Raw genomic sequence first — 17,151 nt, 5'->3', positions numbered from 1 at the left:
AAGAAAGGGAGGAAAAAAAGAACAGAGACACAGTTCATAAAAAGCAAAAGTCTGGAAGTAAGCATATCGAAAACTACAGAGTGCCCAATGCTTTATGCTATGCAATAACATAATACCAGTAAATAATCCAATAAAAGCCAAAATCAAGATGAAATTAAAAGGTTAAAAAAAGATTCAGAGATAAAACAACCTGAACACTGATGTATAATTGTAGATGTTACCAATAAACCATAATACCAGAAACACAATGTACTAAGTATCAGACTGGCCCTAACTGCTGAGCAAAACTATCTTTAAAAATCTTAAACGTATGCAAATATTAACCAAGAAAGTTAACACTACTTAGGCTAAAAATGAGTTAAAGGCAGGAACTCCAAAAGGTAAGTAAAGCACTGAGGTTACTTTTTGCCTTAATGGCATTGCTGAGCTCAGATGATCCGAGGTATTAATTTTTAAGGTTTCAGGGATAAGAGACAAAGCTCACACTCCATTCAAATTAGGGATTATATTAGGAGTCTCCCTTTTAAATGACACTAGACTCCCGAAATGTTATACTCTCAGTTTAAAAATGAACTAGAACTATACACTGACACCAATCTGGAATTTGGAAAAAAAAAAAAAAGAAAATTGCCCATCTTGAAACATGAACATCTTAATTCTAACTGGAGGTGAAAAAAGGACTTCTCCTGAAAATTCATAACCACAATCTGACTTCTATTTAATATTGTATTTTGAACACAGATCACATGGTATTATGAAATACACACACACACACACACACACACACACACACAAACTCCTCCAGTCAACAAGTAGTTCAGTTTAAACTGATATAGCACTGTAATGCCCACAGATGTCTCATGGAAACAAATGCTAATCCTCCCATGGAAGAATCCACCTGCGTCCCAAGCCTCAAAGAATTTTCACAGATCAAGTTCAAATAAAAACGAGAGCCTGAGGTAAAAAGAAAAAATGTCAATGAACACATATGGAAACAAGGCACCATAAATATTAAGGCTCAAGAGTCTTCAGATATAGGATTGTCAGATAGCAAAAATAAAAATCAATTTGTTTAAAATGTCCAAAATATAAAAGGCATGAAAGTCATGCGTAAAGAATACATATTTAAAAAGACAAGACTTCTAGAAATGAAAAATTAATAGAAATTTAAAATTCCATGGATGGTTTACACCAAATTATCTGTAACTGAAGTCCAGAGATACAAAGAAGCAGAAAAATATGAAAGAGACATGAAGGACAAAATAAGATGGCCTAACGGATATCTAACTGGAATTCCACAAGAATGAAGAGGAGGCGGGGAGGAGCGAGCATGAGGTAGGGACTATATTTCAAGATACTGACTGAGAAGTTTTCACAATTGGTGAAAGAAAACAAGTATTAGAAGCAGGAACTCCAATGAACCGCAAAGAGGACAACTTAAATCCGAATTTATGATCCACTACAGTTAAATTGTAGATTCCTTAAAGAAAAAACGGAGAAGGCAATGGCACAAAGGGCTTCCCTGGTAGCTCAGATGGTAAAGAATCCACCTGCAATGCGGAAGACCTGGGTTCGATCCCTGGGTTGGAAAGATCCCCTGGCGAAGGGAATGGCTACCCACTCCAGCACTCTTGCCTGGGGAATCCCATGGACAAAGGAGCCTGGCTGGCTACAGTCCATGGGGTGACAAAGAGTCGGACACTACTGAGCGACTTCCACGTTAAAAGAAAAAAAGAAAGGAAAAGATGATGGAAAAACATCTTTAAAGTTATATGGCAGTTTTTTTTTCAGAGGAGGAAATTGATCCAAATCTCATTCTCTACCTTATCTCTAAGAAATACTTTGTCTTATTCTTTCCACAAATACTTGGAAAAGTATATAGAGAAACCCAGGCTTTTTGTTTGTCAATTGGAACAGTTCTACTTTATTTGAACGGTTCGATTTTATTTCAGTTGACACCCGCAAGATCTTTTAAGACCACTGTCAAGAGGTGATATGAGCATCTGTATCTTTAAACAGGCAAACGTGGTATTCCGACTGCGCTATCACCACAAAGTTAAATTCAGCTGATTTAGGCTGACAAAGTACAAGACAAAGTTTGCTCTAAAGACTCATCAAGGAGGTCCACTGCTGTAGCAAAAAATCATTACCAGCAAGCTGAGTAGTCTGAAGTAAACTCGCCAATCTTTTACACTCAAGTTAGTTCTGCACGAACCCAGTAGCTGACGCGGAGCGTAGACGTCTGGGTACTCACGAACTCGCGGGCTCCTGTGACTGCGCATGCTCCAAACTCCGAGCCCTCGAACTTCCGGAATGAGGACGAGACCGCAGGCGAACACAAGGGGGCAGGTGTGGCTGTGCGCTTGTCTCAAGTAGTGGCTGCAGGTTTCGATTAACACTGCAGCAAGCAGGGCTCCGAGACTCTCGAAAGTTCCATTGTATAAATCGCAGCTGAGTAGACTAAATTGATAGTGTCATCTAAAGAAGGAGAAGGATGGAGAATGCGGAAGAGAGGGAGGAACGAAGAACCAAGTAAAATCAAACAACTCACATCTCTCCAGGAAGTACAATACCTATTTACAAATATTTGAGAATAGGTGCAGATGTTTGGGTTTTTTTCTTATTATTTCCTTCTAATATAGTTTTAATAACTAGTGAATATATTCCTTTATGGAATATGGGCAAACAGGTTTTATTTAATCAGCACTGTAACCTTTTCTTCCTGTCCTCTTAAGTGCCAACGTTTTTTTCACTTCGTCTCTATTAAGATTTATTTTGAGAGGGAAAAGGTGAAACAAGCTGTATCTCAAAAATCTAACACATACATACAATGTAATTACAGTCACAACTATTCCTAGGAACTCAAAAATTAGAACTCATTGCAGGAATGAAGAAAATTCCTGTCCTTTTTCATTTGCTCTTGAATGTTACTTAGTAACAACACACCAGTAACTACTTTTTACTGATATTTTTTTTTAATTCAAGAAAATAAAAGGAATTGTCTTCACGCTAAACAGAACTTTACAAATGATAATGTGAATTCTTTGAGCTAACCAAAGGACCAGAAGTGAACTTATTGTAGGTTATATTGTCAAACAAAGGAGACTCATGCTATAGCTCAGTCTTCCATAAACACTGTTTATGTTTTATGTTTACTTCCATAAACATAAAAACATTTGAACACTTAAAATCTACGTCTGCTTCATATTTTTACTCTTCCTTTGTAGTTTTTAAATAGAATACTATAGGATGTTCTGAAATGATAAAGTGAAAGCCAACACATTATTTGAAGGATATGGTTTATTTCACATTTTACTGTTTTGGGGCTAAGCAACATCAAATTCCAGAATATATTTCTTTTTATTACCCTTTAATAGCAACAAACTGAGCAGACTTTCATATTTCATAGACTTCAGAATTCATGTTTGAACATTTTCTATAGTTTGGGCAATTGATATTAAAACTGTTAAATGTAAGTGGTTTTCATGGTTGTTTTTTTTTTTTTTTTTTACTAACGATAATAACCATTATATATTATTTTTTATCATGGGAAGATTTGAGAAAAACACATTTAAAGTTTTGGCTCAGATTTAACAGTATACATATAGAATTCTAGTTCATTGATTACTCAGTGGAAAATACAAACATAAGAAGCCAATTATCCAACTTGAGCCACTAGATGTTTTGCTTATGACATACTATAAGAACAGGGAAAAGGACAGAAGATTCCTAAAGCACACATGCATTTATAATTGGAATTATTTTTGTGTAAGTATGGCAAGTAGAATAGATAGTATTTAAACTTTAACAGGGAAATACAACAAAAAAGAAAATCAAGCTTAAAGTTATTGCTGGGTTGGGGTTCTATACTTTGAAAGATCAGCATAAATGAAAATAGACAAAAATATGAACTCACAATTCACCTTTTATTCCCTTCTTTAGGAGTATGTAACTAGAACCTGAGTTTGTGGATGAAGATGGACCCTTGGACAACAAGGGAAGTTCAGTCGGGCATCCAGAGTTAACACACTGTGTTCCCCTCCATTGGAGTTGATTCTCAGGGACTTGCTGTAGAGCTGGGCAGTTTTAAAGAGTTGACATTTCTGTGTCTAGTCAGCCTAAAAGTGCCTGTACCATAATAATATGGGATAGTGAGGTACATACAGGCCCCAATTACTTATTATCTCTTTTAAGATGCTTGGGATAAGTGAAACTGTTAAGAAATGTTTCTCTGGCTTTTAAAAATATACAGAGTCATTTCTAGAATTCCCCAGGAAGTAAGAACTATTCCTTTTGAACTGAAGAACATATTGCATCTTCTACTTCACTGCAGAGATATTTCCTACTCTAAAATGCCATCCTCTTTTCATTCACATACACATTTTGGAGCAGAAGGGGACTGAGGCTGGGCGAGGAGTAGGAAGAGGAGATATTCATGTCAGGTGGGCAGGAAACCAATAGCTGAGTTCTAATATGACTAAGTATTTATTTATATCTGTTTTAGAATAGCAGTTAAAATACTGTCTTTAGAATAGGCAGTTTAAAGCATTTTTATATAGTGCATATATGGTTTACAATGTATAATTACCAAACAGCAAATTTTTCATAATGCATAGATATTGCCAAAAGTTAATGTTCTATGAATTTCATGTCTTTCGTGATCACTAAGATATTATCTAATCATTGAAAAACAAGAACTAGCTTTCTATTTCTAGCAAAACACACTAATTACTTCTCAGTTTGTTTTTTAATAATAAGTGACTGGTATTCCTTTTTATTAAATTTAGGAATAAAGATAAATCAACTGTGAAAATATCTAGTTACTAGGACACAGTGGAATGTACCAGGCCCACTTAGAGAAGGAGATCAGTATTCAAAAATTTTTGTCATTAAGTATGGAAGGAATATAAAGAAATAAACATATGTCCCTTAAGTAACTTGAATTACTTTTTGGTTGGTATGAATACCAAACACTAATGAAGAAATTAATGATATGAAAAACAAATAAGGAATTATTGAAGACCATATTGTGTCCTTACAGTATTGAAAAGGAGTAAAAATTTAGTTTCACAGAGGAAGTGGAATTTCATCTGTGCTCTGAAATATGAATTGCATCAGCAGGGGAGATGGAGGGCACTTCATGTGGGAAGGAAAAAATACTGAGAGCAATTGAGAGGAGAATGAGCAAGACACAGTGAGAACACAGTGAAGAGAAGGACTGGGTGGAGAAGACAGCAAATGTTGGGGTGAGAGAAGATAGTGGGGAATAAGGTCCTCAGAGCAGGCAATGGCACCCCACTCCAGTACTCTTGCCTGGAAAATCCCATGGACAGAGGAGCCTGGTAGGCTGCAGTCCATGGGGCCGCTAAGAGTCAGACACGACTGAGCAACTTCACTTTCACTTTTCACTTCCATGCACTGGAGAAGGAAATGGCAACTCACTCCAGTGTTCTTGCCTGGAGAATCCCAGGGACGCGACAGCCTGGTGGGCTGCCGTCTATGGGGTCACACAGAGTCGGACACGACTGAGGTGACTTAGTAGCAGCAGCAGCAGAGAGTGGTTATCTTTTGTTAGTAATATTAAGGCCCTAGTACTAGGACCAAGCCAGAGAGTCTAATGCAATGTAATAAGCAATAGGGAGACATTATTGAATAGTTGCTTTAAATTTAATATTTTTATATAGTAGTGTTTTTTCTTACACTCAAAAAAATTTAAGCCTCCAGTCTTATTTTCATCAACTTAAAAGCTCTCATTTCAGAAGACGAGTTCTCATGTCAAATGCTGTCTTCAAATATGAAAATCCTTTAGTAGTTAAAGGATTAAACTAAACCCCTAATCCTGAAACATATGGGAAGTCACCTTGAATATATCGATAGAAGAAATCCATGCTGGAATAATTGCAGTTCTGATTTCAATACATAGAATTGTATTGTATCCTTCAAGAAAGCTAACCAGGTTTCCATAGTGCCAGGCTTTAGTAATAGGGATGGCAGGATACAGCAAGGAAGAGACTGCTCAGTGCCCAGCAGGGCAGCTTTCCTGTAGCTTCAGATGGGGTTATTGAGAGTTATTGCTCTACTAAGGACAGAGTGCCCAGGGAGAGCCAGAAGCAGGAGGCCATCAGTTACTCACTTCTCTCCAGATACAGACGAAGCAGTGTATAATCCAGAACACCAGGTTCCCTGTGGTGTGCTCTGACTCATTCCAGACCTACCGTAGAGAATAATGATAATGCTAATTTACATTTTGTGGTCCATTAGTGTTTTTCAAGGGTGTTTGCTTTATCTCTACTTCCTTAGTCTTTCAACTCAAATTTGAGGCAAGCAGTATAGATAAAACTTGCTTAACATCAAGTCAATGATTAGCAGAGTCAGGGCTCCCTTTTAGACTTTTCTGATTTCAAATCTGGGTGGCTCAGCGGTAAAGAATCCACCTGCAATGTAGGAGACCCAGGAGACCCAGGTTCGATCTCTGGGTCAGGATACCATGGAGGAGGAAATGGCTACCTACTCCAGTAATCTTGCTGGGAAATCTAGAGACTATTTGACTCTTTTAAATTATTTCCTATGTGATAAAAGCTTCCATTCTTTGTCATAAAAAATTTAAATAATATATTGATAAATAATTTGTTTAATTTAGTGCTTTAGAATCTACTTAGCAATGCCGGTTTTTAATTCTGTTCAGTTTTGCATTAGGCACTTTTCATATAGTAGCAATTCTGACTGGACCTAACAAAATGGTGGCAAAATTTCATTTTCAGTTATAAATGTGTGTGTGTGTGTGTGCACAAATGCGTGAGCTCAGTCATGCCTGACTCTTCGTGACACCAGGGACTGCAGCCTGCCAAACTCCTCTGTCCGTGGAATTTTCTAGGCAAGAATACTAGAGTGGGATGTCATTTCCTCCTCCAGGGGAATCTTCCTGACCCAGGGATCAAGCCTGCCTTTCTTGTCTCCTCCACTGACAGATGGGTTCTTTACCACTGTGCCACCTGGGAAGCCCCCAGTCACTGTAACTGTGTATATGAGTGTGTGCTCAGTCATTTCCAACTCTTTGCAACCCTATGGACTGGAGCCTGCCAGGCTCCTCTGTCCATGGGATTCTTCAGGCAAGAATACTGTAGTGGGTTACCAGGCCCTGCTCCAGGGGATCTTCCTGACCCAGGAATTGAACCCACATCTCTTATGTCTCCTGTATTGACAGGTGGGTTCTTTCCCCCTAGTGCCACCAACTATACCCTATAAAATACTTAACTAGCTAGCTGGGAGCTTTCAAGCAATAGTTTCTGAAAAAGCTCCTAGCTCCATCTTCATTAGAATAGCTGGAAAACCCTGCTAAAACTCAGATTCTGGGTCTCCATTCAGAACTCACCAACTGAGAGTCTTTGGAATCTGCCTTTGTAGCCAGCATTTCAGGTGATTCTTCTGCATACTGGTTTTTAAAATCTCAAATTTAAAGGACTCCTTTTTGTGCTGAAATTTGACCCTCCTTTCTCTTTCAAGTTCAGTAGTGTGCTGTGTGCTAAGAAAATTATTTATTTTTTTCCAGTTCAGTCCTTCTTGAAGATGTGAAGTGAAGTGAAGTGAAAGTTGTTCAGTCGTGTCCGACTCTTTGTGACCCCATGTACTATACAGTCCATGGAATTCTCCAGGTCAGAATCCTGGAGTGGGGAGCCTTTCCCTTCTCCAAGTGATCTTCCCAACCCAGGGATCGAACCCAGGTCTTCTGCATTGAGAGTAGATTCTTTACCAACAGAGCCACAGGGGAAGCCCTCAGTCCTTCTTAACATCTGCAAAATCACACACACTCACTACTAGGGTCTGAGATCCACTCAAATCCTAGCCAGGCCAACTAACACAAAGAAGAAATTTTCAATGTGTGTGTGTATGGGGGGATGTGGATAAGTAAAATTTTATTTTATTAGTAAGAGTTGGGACAGGGAAAACTCAAAGGCAGCAAGACCTAGCAATATAATGCAATTATAATTATATAACAATTAATGATGCAACATATGAAATATAATGATATAGTAAATTATAATGTTAGGAATGAATGTTAATTACATATGATTTAGGATTATTAACAGGATATAATGAAAAGTTTATTGGAGAGAATAAGAAAAAAGACATAACAAGTTTTGCTGTATCTTCATAAACCAGTAAAATCATTTTACTGTCCTTGCAGACCTAGAAACACTCCATGATAGAAATCAGAACTATGACTAAACTTGAACTTTACTGAAATGTAGTTTGACAAAATTTATTTTTAATCAAAATAATATGATACATTTTTTCCTCAGAATTTATCATTTCTGGACTAATCAGGGAGTGCAAATTCTTTGAAAAAATTTTATCTTTCTCAGGCAGATTTCAAGTACTATCATGTTTTGTGAAGATTTATTATGATGTTGGAAAATATTTATCTCAACAAGTTTCTCATTTAAATGATAGAGGAAAGCATATTGATTCACAATACCATGAAATTATCACAGTGCTGTAAGAAAATATTACTTTATTCAAGACAGAAATATTAACTTGCCTTTGGAACTACTTTCTGGCAAAATAAAGGTCTAAATATAATCACTTTAGTTATTAGGAGGGTATTAGAAACACATTTTCTAAAACAGTTTCATGTGGACACATTTTTAATTGAGCAGGATTATTTTTGAAGGACTTTAAAATATATTAAGGAAAAATCCTTCAAGTTTCCTTTCTACTGCAATGCAGTAAACTTGATTTTCTGACCACAAGTCAAAAAAGTTCTTGTGTAAATTCATGAAGAAGCTGTTCACTCCGTGAGGCAGAGGAAAGCATGTCACTTGGAAGCAAATAACCACTCCCACTTTCATGATATTTGCTGGAGCAAATGTTCTAGTAACTGGTTTCCAGTTTTTCTCTATTTCTTTTTGACATGAAACTCTTGATACAGAGTTTAAGAGTTGAACTCTTAAGATTAAGATTGAGCCTGTGAATATGGGGATTATGCTTTACAAAGGAACTTTAAAATTTGGAAAGGCTAGAAGAATTTGGAAGCGAGTCCAAAAGAAGCTTTTCTTCACTGGGAAACAGGAAACTAGAGTAACCTAGAGCACAGGGCGGGGTTTGAGGTAGGAGTGGAGGTGAATCAAGTTCACCAGGAAAAGGAAAGGAAGATTGTTTTTAGAGATTCAAAATGGAAATGCATCCTGTACAGGAGCTGACCCATCAACTGCTAGTACCTGGATAAACTGTTTACGCTATGGATTTGACTCTGAGTGGCGGTGGGGGTGGGGGCATCTACTGTGAAACAAAACAAGCAATTAAGGAGGAGGGACACAAATTCTCATACCAACCCTCTAAAACAGACCATATTTCATAAACGGAAGTGAACTTTCAAACATGATTTGTACATGGCTATGCCAAATGGTTGGGCTGAATTTAGTACTCTGTAGCTTGGCTTCCTATGTTTCTTTGGTGTTTTGACCTTGCCATTTACACATCCTTCATTTGCAAATATTTAGAAGATATTAGATATTTGGAAATATTAAATATTTAGAAATACTAGAACAAAAACAAATCCTCCACTTACTTTTCTGGTGCTGATATATTTAAAATTGTAGCAGGAACTTAACCTTCATTAGCTCATATTTAACCATTTTCCGTGATATTTATTGGGCTTCCCAGGTGCACTAGTGGTAAAGAACCCACCTGCCAAGGCAGGAAACATAAGAGATAGGGGTTCAATCCCTGGGTCGATATTATTTTCTTCTACCTTATAGTTAAGTGTATGCATTATTATATCATTACATTTGTTGTGGGTGTGAAAATTAATTTTATTCAGGAGAAATCATCAGCTTTTAGTATCTTGGAAAATTTTCATTGAGAGAATAAATAATCCTAGGTATTCAGAGAAGCATATTATGTTATATGCTATCTGTTCTTCATACAATTTTTTTAAGTGCAAATTACAGGTTATTAGCCCCTACATACCTACCGTTTAAAGACACTAAAGGGAAATCACTCATATTAGTTTATGAGGAATGGCATGATGTACATCTTCATGTGGGAGAAACATGTAGATGGAATAATTACTGTAACGTGTTGTGATCCCCTTGGAATAAAAAAATGCTTCAAACACATAGAAATAAACTTCTAACTCTCTGTTACTTAGAAAACTATTTTCCTAGATTTGAGCTTTAGTTCAACTCAGAGAACGTAGTACATGCATATGGGTGAGCCTCACCCTGCTTGAAAATTCATCCTATGGGTTGATGGACTATATCTCTTAGAATTCTCTAATATTAATATATAAATTTCTGAGGTGGGTGTAAATAAACTAACAGATTATTTTAGCTTTAGCAAGGTCTTTGGATAAATAACAGAATCAAATTTTGGTGAGAAGGAGAAAAAGAAATAAGCAGAGAATGACAGGATCTCAAGCAGGCTTTGACTGTCAACACAACACACTGGGAAATAAAGAGAAGAGGGTAAAAGAGGCGTCAAGAGCTTTAGATAAATCTCATCTGCTTGTTAGTTTGGCCTGGGCCAGACTGCTCAGAAGGCACCTGTGGGCTTTCACATGTCTTTGTGTGCCTGGTTGTACCCAAAAGAGAAGTCATCACTGCACTAATAGGCCCCTTCTCATGAGCTCCTCATTTCTGTTGAGAACAAGTTATCTCAGTGACTCATGTCTGTCTGTCTGTCCATCTGCTTATTAACATGTTTGCTGTAGATTCTGCCTCCATAATATCTCTCTTCTGTTTCTTCCTTTATGTTCCCCAATGTCAGAATCAAGTTCAGGACATTATCACCTCTTGTCCACAATAATGATTGCTTTCTAACAAAAAGTTATTATGTACTCTCTCTGCTTAAATCATTCAGATTTTTTTTTTTAGAATTGCCTTAAACTTGTAATATTTCTGCTAAAAAGCATCAGTGACCACTCACTGACAGACAGCAACCAAACTGACTGTAGACTTTTTCTAACATTCAAAATCAGTCACAGTAATGACCAATTTCTCTTTTAATCTCTTCTGCATTCTAAGTAGCTGCCAAACTCATTGTTATTTTATGAGCATGTCCCACTAAATACTTCCAGGATGCAGTCTGAAATCTTGATCTTGCCACCACTTGAAGTATGCTCTTCCATATCTTGTGCTCAAATGTTGTTTCTTTGATATTCGTTTTGGATAAATTATTTATAAAACTTTCCTGATTTTTCTCAACCAGATGCGGTTTTTCCTTTGAATTATCATAAAAATATAAACAACTTCCATGCCAATCTTTTTCTTTTCTATTATAGTGTCATTTTTTAGTTTCACTTTTTAGATTGTAAACATTTTAAAGGAAGAAATAGTGTATTATTTCCTGTATCTTCTATATAGTACATCTCAATGCCTTATGCAAAATTAAAATTCTGTAAATACTTATTAGATTGAGAGTAATGTGTCATTGATACATAAAAAAATTATGTACTCTGAATCACATGACTGGGAAAGAATATTTACAATATACATAAAGGTGCACCTTAGAACAAAAGGGGATGTATTATTGTTTTCAAATTATTTTGCTTGATGGTAGATTAAAAGGTAGCATATAACCATGATGGTTCAAATGAAGTGAAATCTTCTCAGAAGTATGGTTCTTTTGTTTTCAAATCCCTGTATAAATATGGTAGATAAACTTATGAAATTGCTTTGGCTCACTGAACTTGTGAAGTGGACTAATTAGGAGACTTATACATTTAGTATATAATTAGTATAATGTGAATCTTTGCTTGTTCATTTCTATCAACTGGAAAACTACAGAGAATTTTCTGAAGTCAGTGGAAAGTTCTAAGAATTTCTATCACATTCTCTCTAACAAAAAGGAAATATCTGCTAAAGTGCAAAGTACCATAGACATTTTAGTTGGCAGCTGAGCTTATTAACATTGACAGAAATGAAATATGTCATATTTTTAAAAAGACAGGCATATAATATCTATGGCAAGTAACGTAGGGTACTAAGTGACTTCAATCTGATTCCTAAACATGACAAACTTAGAACATCTCCCCCTTGACCCTCCCTGAGTTATTTCTACTAAAGGTAAGGCTTTGATTTCAAATGTTGATAATGTATGATTAAGGAAATATTCTTCTAGGTGTTCATATTAAACAAAAAGAATATGTTAAATATTCAGAGTTCAATATCCAGAATTATTCTGCAGTACCTAACTCATTTTATGATTACTCTTTACTATCTAAATACAAACAGTATCGACCTCTGACTTTCACATCTCCTGCTGTCACACTAAGTCTTTTTTAGCTTTCCCCTATCTCTTTTGCCCAGGGTAAGACAGAGAGGGGACAAGGGTTAGGTAGGAGAAATGTGTGCTTTGTGGTGAATTTAATCTTTTCTATAAAATAATAGGATTATATAATAAAGCAATAGGATTATATAGAAATTATGGATGGAGGTATGTTGTTAATAGAAAATTCTTCTATAATTGTTATAAGACATAAACCTGAAAAATCAGTTATTAATAATATATATTTTTCCAGTTAGCTTGTTAGGGACTTGGCATAGGCAAAATATTGTTTACAAACAATAAATTATATTCTAATTTCACATACTCTAGAATGATGGTCAAAAATGTCTTTAAATCAGTACATTTTCTATGCATGTTGCTATTAAAATATATATTAATATCATCTTAGCAGCTTTAATTCCTTCTAAAAATTTAAATGCTTTATTTAACCTTCATTTAGTTACTTCTCCTCAATAGAATCCCAACCTTTTCATAATAAACTTCTTTGAACTAACATCGACATCGCACAAGTTTTTGGAATGCTTTCTTGAAGTCTTCATTAAAGATTGTATAAATCAGTGGGTTTATAAGGGAATTGAGATATCCAAGCCATGTCAAAAAATTTGACATTTCTTCAGAAATCTTACACTTTTCACAGACATTAACAACCAATTCTTTTACAAAGAAAGGAAGCCAACAGATTACAAATGCACCCAAGATTAATCCCAGGGTAGTGGCTGCTTTGCGTTCTCTTGTGCCTGAGATCTTTTGCCTTCTCCAAGATCTCTCATGCTTGAATTCAGACCTGGGACTTTTTACTGTGCTATGAATTTTATCAAAGTCCGTTGATGGATCAGATAAAGACTTTTCTAGCATGTACGGTGTGGAGACCAGTCTAGTGCTTTTCTCACCACTCTCCAAAAGGACTTGGCCATTCATTTCCTCCTTGGCAATCCTACTTGCTTGCCTCTTGTGGTATAACGTCTTTGCTGCCTTATATATTTTGTAATAGAGGATCAAAATCAATGTTAATGGGATGTAGAAAGCTCCAAATGTTGAGTAAATAGTGGAAATGATGTGGTCGTGTTTGATGATGCACTCATCCTCTTGACTAGTTCCTTGGTGCCTCCAGAATAGAGGAGGCATAGAGATAAAAATAGATATAATCCAAACTATGGTAATCATAATGCCAGCATGCTTGGGAGTCCTTTTCCTGGCATACTCAACAGCATCAGTGATTGCCCTGTACCGATCCAAAGCTATAGCAGAGAGATGCAAGATGGAACACGTACAGCATGTAATGTCAACGCTCAGCCAGATGTCACAGACCACTTGTCCCATAATCCAACTCTCTCTCACAATATACACAATGCTGAAAGGCATCACCAGAACGGCTACAAGGAAATCTGTGACCGCAAGGGAGCAAATTAAGTAGTTGGCTGGGTGATGCAGCTTTCGGGTAACAATAATTGCAGCAATTACAAGTGAGTTAATGGTGGTTGTCATCAGTGCGAGCCCGGAGAGAATGAAGGACACCAGAATTTTGGATGGCATTCTGTTTAACAGTTCTTCTGAGGTCAAGTTTTGATCAGATGAATTCAAGAAATCCATTTCTTTGTTGTTTTAGAAGATTAATAGAGCTGTTGATACCTGTAACAGAAGAGGGGGAAAACAGTTCAGAGAAGGTTTCAAAGATTTTTTTCTTCCTTGCTGAATACTGTTTGTTCGTTTTTAAGTATACATGTACTCTTTCTCAGAATACTCTATGGATTTAAAAAATGAAGTTGAGCTTGCAATTTTCTTTTTCATTTAATTTAGGAAATCCAAAGGCAACAGTAACAAACAATAACTTTAAAAACGTTTCTTAAAATAGGGCTCAAATAAAACAATTTTTATGAGTCAATTAACCTATCAGTAAAATCTCTATTATAAAATTGTGTTTAAAATCTTTATTAATCTTAGGGGAGGAGAGGGTGAGATGTATGGAAAGAGTAACATGGAAACTTACATTACCATATGTAAAATAGATAGCCAATGAGAATTTGTTGTATGGCTCAGGAAACTCAAGCAGGGGCTCTATGTCAACCTAGATGGGTGAGACGGGGAGGGAGATGGGAGGGAGGTTCAAAAGGGAGGGGATATGTGTATACTTATGGCTGATTCATGTTGAGGTTTGACAGAAAACAAAATTCTGTAAAGCAATTATCCTTCAATAAGAAAAATTTTTTTTTTAATCTTTGTTAATCTTAGCTATGTTTTTCTTTGTCTAAAGAAAAGCTTTAAAAGCACATTTCATTAGTATATATTTGTGTACTATATAATGTAATATAAGACAATATCATTTTAAAAGCAGTATTCAAAATCATAAGCAATTTTGTACTTAGCTCAAAGTTATGTTGAAAACATTATCATTGGGCTTGTGGAGACTAAAGGAAGTTTCAGTGTATTTTATGTCAGGATATAAAGGTTATAAAAAAGTAAAATATGCAAGAATAAAATATTTTTAGTGTATCTCTGGCATTCCATGATCATTTTATGAAATTAGGAAAATTTCACAGTGTTTAGTAGCCTTTGTGGATATAAGAAGTTAATTTGATTTAAAGGGACAAAATAAAACTGATTGGAACCAAATAACCATACAATACTGCCCATTATTACAAGGATGTATATGACCTAAAGAAAACACTGAACAAGGTGAACTTGCCAATAAGAAAAACTCATAATGGCATGCACTCTGAAATGGAAATTATTCTTTACAAGACCTTACTTATAACCTTATTTTTGAAAGGGAACCCTCCAAACTCAGCTTATAATTTTTACTTCAGTTCATGCTATTTAATTGCAAGTCAAATAAGAGCAATTAGAGTGTAATGAAATGAGATTAATCTTTTTTTTTGCATCAGCCCTTCTCTCTTTAACAATTCTTTGGTAACAAACCACATCTTTGGAAAAGACAGAGAAAAGATGGAAACCTGAAACTTTATTCTTGTAGTTATAACTATTATTGTACCTCTATGTTCCTTCTTTTTACTTTAAAATGGTTATGTTTCACTTATTGAAACTGATAGAACAATAATTCAAAATACTTGCTATTTTTACATCAAATGCTTCTTATGGAGTGTGTATATGTATATATACATACTATAAAAACTTGGAGTGCATCATATTTTAATTTCCTACTTGTGTTTGAGTTACCAGTACTAAATTTAATTTCTCTTTTCTCATATTCATTGAATGTAGGTGCTGATGGCTTGCTCCTAAGCAAAGTGAATGGCAGAAGAAATCTGAATACTACTCATAAAATAAATATTAATAGTTGTCAGTATGTAACTGAAAAAGAGTTGTATGTATATCTAAATTACTTATATCAACACTTAACCATTTGTAAAGGGCAACTAAGATAACTCCAGATAAGAATGGAGGCTACAGCCTCCTTAGAAATGCTAAACCAGTGGTTCTGGAATTTAGTTTGCCCCAGAGTCACCCTGAGGGCTTTTCAAACAGGAGTTATTGGGTCCCTCCCTCTGAGTTCGAGACTCAGTAATTCTGGTGACTGCAGCCATGAAATTAAAAGATGCCTCTCAGAAGAAAAGCTATGACCAACCTAGACAGCATATTAAAAAGCAGAGACATTACTTTCCCAACAAGTTCCGTCTAGTCAAAGCTATGGTTTTCCCAGTAGTCATGTATGGATGTGAGAGTTGGACAATAAAGAAAGCTGAGAGCTGAAGAATTGATGGTTTTGAACTGTGGTGTTGGAGAAGGCTCTTGAGAGCCTTTGGACTGCAAGGAGATCCAATCAGTCCATCCTAAAGGAAATCAGTCCTGAATATGCATTGGAAGGACTGATGCTGAAACTCCAATACTTTGGCCACCTGATGCGAAGAACCGACTAATTGGAAAAAACCCTGACGCTGGGAAAGATTGAAAGGAGGAGGAGAAAGGGACGACAGAGGATGAGATTGTTTGATGGCATCATCGACTCAATGGACATAAGTTTGAGCAAACTCCAGGAGTTGGTGAGGGACAGGGAAGCCTGGTGTGCTGCAGTCCATGGGGTTGCAAAAGTTGGACACAACTGAACTGAACTGAAGGCTGGGGCAGGCCCCTGAAATCTGCCTTAACAAGATCTCACAGGATCCTGATGCTATTGGTCCAAGGAGTCAGGGTTCTGGGGGATAATTCATACGGTTGTTCCTCAGTGCTTTGATCCTTTCACCTCTATGAGTTCCTTTCTGTTGAGAGCAGCTCTGGCATTTCTGCTATATAACTTTCTTAGCATCTCTCTTTCTTACATTCTTAATTTATTTCTTAGAGTTTCTCAAATAAATGATCTTTCTCTAGCTTTTCTTTTGACTATTTTGAATCCTGACTTCCTGCAGCTCTTGGACCCTCAGCCCTAGACCTGTTAACTCCCCTTCTCCAACATCATTCCTACTCTTTTCACCCTCTTACGAGAGTTACACCATATAATCATATGTCCTAGATCAGTTTTGCACTACAGGACCTTGTAAGTAATGATGTGCTAATCTATACCATCAGGATGTCCAAGAAAATCCTCGATGTGTGCTTTCAATTATCAGTGGACCTCACAGTCTTTAGTTTTTTCCCTGGAAACATCTTTAAGGGGTCAGTGGTCACAAGTGAATTGCTTACTCCAAAGCCAACTAGACATTAAAAACATGGTAGATTAGGGGACTCCCCTGGTGGTCCCGTTATTAAAACTGTGTTTTTAATGCAAGAGGTGCCAGTTTCATCCTTGGTCAGGGAACTAAAGTCCCACATGCTGTGTGGTGCAGCCAAAACTAATAATAATTTAAAAATTAATAAAAAAAAAACCATGGTCGGTTAATTAATTTCTACACTTTTTCCAATCTCCTCATT

General features: G+C 36.3%; 1 protein-coding gene and 1 long non-coding RNA gene across 3 annotated transcripts in view; both read right to left on the bottom strand.

The window, feature by feature from the left end:
* The window catches only part of LOC102399450, a 36,435-nt gene extending 33,568 nt beyond the window's left edge, over positions 1-2,867 (bottom strand). For both annotated transcript variants that reach the window (XR_006550169.1, XR_006550170.1), the window contains exon 1: positions 2,151-2,867. This is a non-coding gene — a long non-coding RNA (uncharacterized LOC102399450). The remainder of the gene's footprint in view (positions 1-2,150) is intronic.
* A 9,576-nt stretch (positions 2,868-12,443) lies between these two features.
* Positions 12,444-13,938, bottom strand: HTR1F (5-hydroxytryptamine receptor 1F). Its single transcript, XM_044940462.1, has one exon. It carries the CDS (start codon positions 13,876-13,878, stop codon positions 12,778-12,780), a length of 1,101 nt encoding a protein of 366 aa, XP_044796397.1. The 5' UTR covers positions 13,879-13,938; the 3' UTR covers positions 12,444-12,777.
* Positions 13,939-17,151: the final 3,213 nt, after the last annotated feature.

This window comes from Bubalus bubalis, chromosome 1, assembly GCF_019923935.1.
Source record: "Bubalus bubalis isolate 160015118507 breed Murrah chromosome 1, NDDB_SH_1, whole genome shotgun sequence".
In the NCBI taxonomy this organism is placed as follows: domain Eukaryota; kingdom Metazoa; phylum Chordata; class Mammalia; order Artiodactyla; family Bovidae; genus Bubalus; species Bubalus bubalis.
The sequence above is the reverse complement of the archived record's forward strand: the minus strand, read 5'-3'. Positions and strand labels throughout refer to the sequence as shown.